The sequence below is a fragment of the Carex rostrata genome, chromosome 23, assembly GCF_964058835.1.
Source record: "Carex rostrata chromosome 23, lpCarRost1.2, whole genome shotgun sequence".
Lineage (NCBI taxonomy): Eukaryota > Viridiplantae > Streptophyta > Magnoliopsida > Poales > Cyperaceae > Carex > Carex rostrata.
Window position 1 is genome coordinate 3,218,376 of NC_135940.1, and position 6,109 is coordinate 3,224,484.

Here is a 6,109-nt window from a genome sequence, read left to right on the forward strand (position 1 = left end):
CAATTTCATTAGCTAGTTGGTTAGTTTTTAAAATTTAGATTTTATTTTGGATATAAATAAAAAAAATCGGCTTAATTTGCCTCTTTTAAAATATTACCTGCTTTTACCGCGTGAGATTAAATATTTGGACAACGCTGAACACATGCTTATATTTTACTTACAAAAACTAACTAAAGAATCAATTTGGAATCTCAATGCATATGAGATTCTAACTAAAGAATTAATTTGGAATCTCAATGCATATGAGATTCTACACAGTACACTAAATTTGTTTACAATATATATATTTCTTTTCATTTTTTAAGGTTCCAATACCACAAACATTTAATGATCCTCCAAGACCCAATGTCTAATTACTAACAACCACATTTAGGCATTGACTTTGACTATTAAACAACAATTTCATGCCAGCCTCATATCACTTTAGAAATTTTAAATTTACATGATACCCTTTCAGACTATCACACTCCTATGACTATTTTGAGATAGAAAGGAGAGAGAAACAGTGAAAGCATTACTCTCTCAACAATGGCATACCAGGGAAGTAACACCTCAGCAGTGGTACCAGACTGGTTGAACAAAGGAGACAACTCATGGCAAATGGTCTCAGCGACACTTGTCGGTTTACAGGGCTTCCCGGGCCTGGCCATGCTCTATGCTGGCTTGGTCAAGCAAAAGTGGGCCCTCAACTCGGCTTTCATGGCGCTCTACGCCATGGCAGCCGCGATGCCATGCTGGGTCCTATGGGCCCACAAAATGGCCTTTGGAAAAAGGCTCCTCCCTTTTGTGGGCCATCCGGGCCCAGTTTTTACACAGGATTTCATGATTGCGCAATCGATCCTCCCATCGACTGTCCATTACAAATCGGATGGTGAGCTGGAGACAGCAGCAGTGCAACCATTCTATCCCGAGGCAAGCATGGTTTTCTTCCAATGGGCATTTGCCGGCGTAACGGTTGGGCTTGTTGCTGGGGCCTTGCTGGGCCGAATGAGCCTCAAAGCATGGATGATTTTTGTGCCGTTGTGGGTTACATTTTCTTATACAGTCGGTGCGTATACTTTATGGGGTGGCGGCTTCTTGTTCCATTGGGGTGTAATGGATTATTCGGGTGGATATGTGGTGCACCTCGCATCGGGTGTGACAGGATATACCGCTGCTTATTGGGTATATACGTACTTCTATTCTGTTGTTTGTTTTTCAATGTACACATGTACCAGTACAACAGAGCAGTTAATTTTATGCTTCAATGTTTGCCAATGTTGGATGTTTTCTTCATCGAGATTATGTTAGCAGTACTTTAGTAAAGAGGAATTACCAGTAGTAGTCCCTTGTTACTATTCACCAAAACAAACATCAAAAATTACCCTTTTATACTGTCAATTCATATGGAATTCAAGTTCAACATGACAGGTGGGCCCAAGGCTGAAGCAGGACAGAGAAGACTTTCCTCCAAACAATCTCCTAGTAGCATTGATGGGAGCTGGGATTCTATGGCTGGGATGGACAGGATTCAATGGTGGTGATCCATTCTCAGCTAACGTGGATTCATCAGTCGCCGTACTAAATACGCATATTTGTGCAACCACCAGCATCTTGGTCTGGATTTCCCTGGATTTTGCTTTTTCAGGAAAACCAACTACTGTAGGTGCAATTCAGGGAATGGTCACTGGGCTTGTTTGCATCACTCCAGCAGCAGGTTTGCATCTTACATCATTTTTTATATCAAAAAAGAATTGGCCACTGTTGCATATTGTTGCTCCTATACAGCTTAAGTTTTTTTTTTGTGTGTGCGCGCGTGCACAATTTACATTTTGTCAACAGGCCTTGTACAAGGGTGGGCTGCTGTGGTGATGGGGATTGCTTCGGGCTCCGTGCCATGGTACACCATGACACATCTAAGCCACAAATGGGCAGTATTACAAAAGGTCGATGACACTTTAGGCATTCTTCACACCCATGCTGTCTCAGGTATTCTAGGCGGGGCACTCACCGGTCTCTTTGCACATCCCAGCCTTTGCAACATGTTTCTACCAGTGACCAATTCAAGAGGTGCTTTCTATGGTGGTGCATCTGGTGGAATGCAATTCATCAAACAGTTGGTGGGTGCATGTTTTGTGATTGCATGGAATGTGGTGATTACATCAGTTATTATGGTTTTCATTAGGATTTTTGTCCCCTTGAGGTTGAGTCAAGAGGAGTTGTCAGCTGGAGATATTGCAATTCATGGAGAAGAGGCTTATGCTATTTTAGGATTTCCTAAAGATGTCAAAAATGGCCATGATTTGGACCAAATTCATGATCAAATAGGTTAATCCTCCCCAGATTTATATAGAGTATTTCAGTATGAAATTGGGTCCAGTTCAAAGAGTGAGGCGATAGTACTATACATAGTGCAACTAGGTTCTTACTATGGATCAATATTTTCATTTTCAAAATTCAAATAGTCAATCTCAACCATTCAACAAACGGAACTTGCAGACTAATCTTACATATTTTAGAATTTTTTAAATAGGTAAAAAATCACAACTTTTGAATGGTCTATAACCTTTAAATCAAGTGATTTTGTACCTACATAAATCTATAATAAAAAAGAGAGTTCCAATACCTCATCATACCTCATATTTTACATCTTCGTTTTCAAAATCTAAATTGTCAATCCGAACCGTTCAACGTGATATCCATACTAAAATATGAATAGGAATGAAATTTTATAATTTTTGAAATTTGTTTACTATTTTTTAAGATAGATATAAAATCATGATTTTCTACACATCTTAAAAAATAGTAAACAAATTTCAAAAATTATAAAATTTCATTCCTATTCATATTTTAGTATGGATATCACGTTGAACGGTTCGGATTGACAATTTAGACTTTAAAAACGAAGATATAAAATATGAAGTATGATGAGATATGAAAGGCATGAGGCATTGGAACTCTCAATAAAAAAAATACAAAAATTTAAAATTTGGTTTACATATATATTTTCATATAAAGATCATGTTGAACATTTTAGATTAATTGTTTGAACTTCAAAAATGGGAATATTGATCCATATAACGGACCAATATGCGCTATGCATAGTACTGTAGCCTCACTCCAGTTCAAATTAAAAAATAAAAATGAGAAATATAAAAATTTGAAGCACAGTTACGTTGATACAAAGATTTCCTTGGGCACGCATGATATGTAGTTTTTAACAAGTATCAATGAGAATCCAAAGTACAAGAATTGTCTCCTTAAAATGGAGAAGTCTGATGAAAGAACTATATCTAGTCAAAGCGCTCCCAATTTTCTGTAATTTGAGTGGCAGGTTGTGGAGCATGAGGTTGTGGTGTCTGACCCGACCCAGAATCAAATGTCGCCCAATCAGTCTGAGGTGTCGCCACGACAGACCTGCCTTGGTCCACAAAAGGGTTGTTATATCTCACTTTAAGTACATCCGTTGCCTCAACCAAGTTTTGAATGCGTTTCACCTGAGGGTCAAAAGGGCAAAAAAATTGAAACTAATTTCAAAATTATTTGCACAAATAGTTCTGATATTCCAATAGGAATGATCAATGCTAAGAAATACGTATATATTTTAAGTGAAATTAAAGATTAAGTACCTCGTTTTTTCTTTGAATTCTAGCCTCTCCTTCGGCCTCAATACCATCCAATTTTAACAACTGGACCATAAGCAGTTCTGTCAGTACTATAAATTCTTTCTCATCTACCTTCTTATGCCCATTTACAGCAGCTTCCAATGTAGAAACCTAGTAAATGGGATATTATTACGAAATAAAAATTAGTTTCATGAAATGCCTGTACAAAGAATTAGATCATAAAATGTTGTAAAACCAGAAGTTTTTCACATGGTTATCTAAATAAGAAAACAATGTTGCATATATCTCCTCCTAATTTCATTAAAATAAACCCTTTTCCTAACCAAATTCTGAGCACATAAATAGTAAAAGAGGGGTAATTTGTAGATAGGATATGTTTCGACTTTCTAGGTGAGGGCATAATATTCCCATGTTCCCATATTTTTTTAGGGTTACAAGTGTTAATATGATTTCAGATTTTGATGATAAACTAACGGAATCCCTATTATAACATTAATCTTGGAATTTGCATTTGCGCATGATTTAAAACGAGGCTTACTAATTTGCTTATCGTATCAGTATACCTTATCTGCAAGCTTATCAACCTCAGCTCTGACACGTGCAATGGCTTCGCATGCACGTGCAACCTCTGGGGTCATTTTTTCCTCCTGGGGCTTTTCTTCTTGGCTTCTGGGAGCTTCTAGAAGTACCAACCTAGCCATGTCTTTTATTCCAGATGTGTGCAATCGTTCGCTATCCTCCTTTTCCTTTCCCCTAAATAACAGCTTTTGATTGGCCGGATCTAAACCAGACTGTTGTGCTAGTACTTTCTTCAAGTCACCTTTGGACCAAAATAAATAATTGAAAAATAAAATAAAAATAGCAAACAAATATTAAAGAGTGAGGCTATGATACTAAGCACAGTAAGCATAGCACCGATTGGTCCGTATTTCGGATCAATATTTTGTTTTCAAAGTTTAGTTAGTCGATCTGAACCATTCAACATGATTTCCATATGAAAATGTACTCACAGACAAAATTTTATATATTTTTTGAATTTTGGTTTTTACTATTTTTATATAGGTAGCACTATTTTTTAATGGTCTAGAATCTTCAGATCAAGTGATTTTCTACCTATCTGAAAAAATAGCAAAATAATTATAAAAAATGTAAAATTTGATCTACAAGTACATTTTCATGTGGAGATCATGTTGAACAGTTCAGATTAATTGTTTGGACTTTGAAAATGAAGATTTGATCCATAGTACAGACCAATATGCGCTACACATAGTACCATAGCCTCACTCAATACTAAAACTTACATTAATTATCATGTTCTCTATGCTGGTACAGATTGATACGATGCATGTACCAGTAATAGATCTTCCAACATTGCTTGCTTTGTTTTATCAGTTTATACTTAGCTCCTCATGTAATTTCTTTACACCAGTATTATCATATCTGATTCATTTCCTATTTTATTACTACAACAAAGACCTTGCATTTGCATTTAGAAAGGTTTCCAGTAACATATGGATCTACTCAAAAGGAGAAAGGTGAAGACTTAAAACACTACAAGGAAGTTTGATCAAACACTTTGGCTACAATGTCAGTTGAAGTCCCGCAAATCACAATATAACTTGGAGTGCATATAATAATTAGATAAAAGCAAAACTAATAATAAATGAATACTAAAGCATGTCGATTCAGTTACTCTACCTCTACATTGGTGCAGAATCATACCAATTTTATAAAGGTAATCCAACTTTCAATTTCTGTACTGGACAGGCATGAATCCAGGGATAAATTATCAGTACCAATCCCACGCAATACCTAATTGAGTGTATTACATCAGTACAGTAATTCTTGTTCTGATTGTATACCAGATCAAAAATTTCACTTTATACGCAAACAACATTACAGTAACAAGAAGCATTTCAACAAACAACTTGAGACAAGATCAATTAAAACCCTCGACATCTAAATTTAACCACAACAAAAAGAAAAGAATAAATAAATCTGAAGGACGTATAATTAAAATAAGAATAACCGAGACATTACCAATGCTGATTTGGGGAGGTACAGCGACATCGTACTGCTTGAGTCCATGAGTGACTGACAGTCTGACACTGGGCCCCACATGACAGCCGATTGCTTCTTGCGAACCCGCAAGATTCGTGTTCTGAGGCGGAATACCTAAACTCATGGTGCAATATTTTCAGATCACTCGACAAAATTAGAATAGAAGGGAGGATAAAAAATTATAATAGCGATATGAGATCGAGAAAGGAAAGGATGCTCTATATGGAGAGAGATCACCGAGATCTGGTGCAGGATCGTGCATATTAAACCTTCAATTATGGCATTCTTAACATTTACATCGTCTTCGATGATCTACGGTTGTGAACCGAGTGCAATTGGAATATCTGAAGCTTTGATCAGTTCGGTGTATGATGTGAGATTTTGCCTTCCCTGATCTGATGGTAGAGCGGTTCACGATCGTGCAGTTAGTATAAACCATTTTC

At 36.7% G+C, this 6,109-nt stretch overlaps 2 protein-coding genes across 2 annotated transcripts; one reads left to right on the top strand and one right to left on the bottom strand.

The window, feature by feature from the left end:
• Window positions 1-327: 327 nt before the first annotated feature.
• On the top strand, window positions 328-2,646 carry LOC144574819 (ammonium transporter 3 member 1-like). The gene is made up of 3 exons (XM_078324894.1): window positions 328-1,164; window positions 1,411-1,696; window positions 1,822-2,646. The coding sequence occupies exons 1-3, from the start codon at window positions 529-531 to the stop codon at window positions 2,310-2,312; spliced, it is 1,413 nt and encodes a 470-aa protein (XP_078181020.1). The 5' UTR covers window positions 328-528; the 3' UTR covers window positions 2,313-2,646.
• Window positions 2,647-3,154: 508 nt separating this feature from the next.
• LOC144574855 (BAG family molecular chaperone regulator 4-like) lies at window positions 3,155-5,906 on the bottom strand. Its single transcript, XM_078324936.1, has 4 exons — window positions 5,646-5,906; window positions 4,169-4,425; window positions 3,609-3,755; window positions 3,155-3,476 (listed from the first exon to the last, which is right to left on the bottom strand). The coding sequence occupies exons 1-4, from the start codon at window positions 5,788-5,790 to the stop codon at window positions 3,273-3,275; spliced, it is 753 nt and encodes a 250-aa protein (XP_078181062.1). The 5' UTR covers window positions 5,791-5,906; the 3' UTR covers window positions 3,155-3,272.
• Window positions 5,907-6,109: the final 203 nt, after the last annotated feature.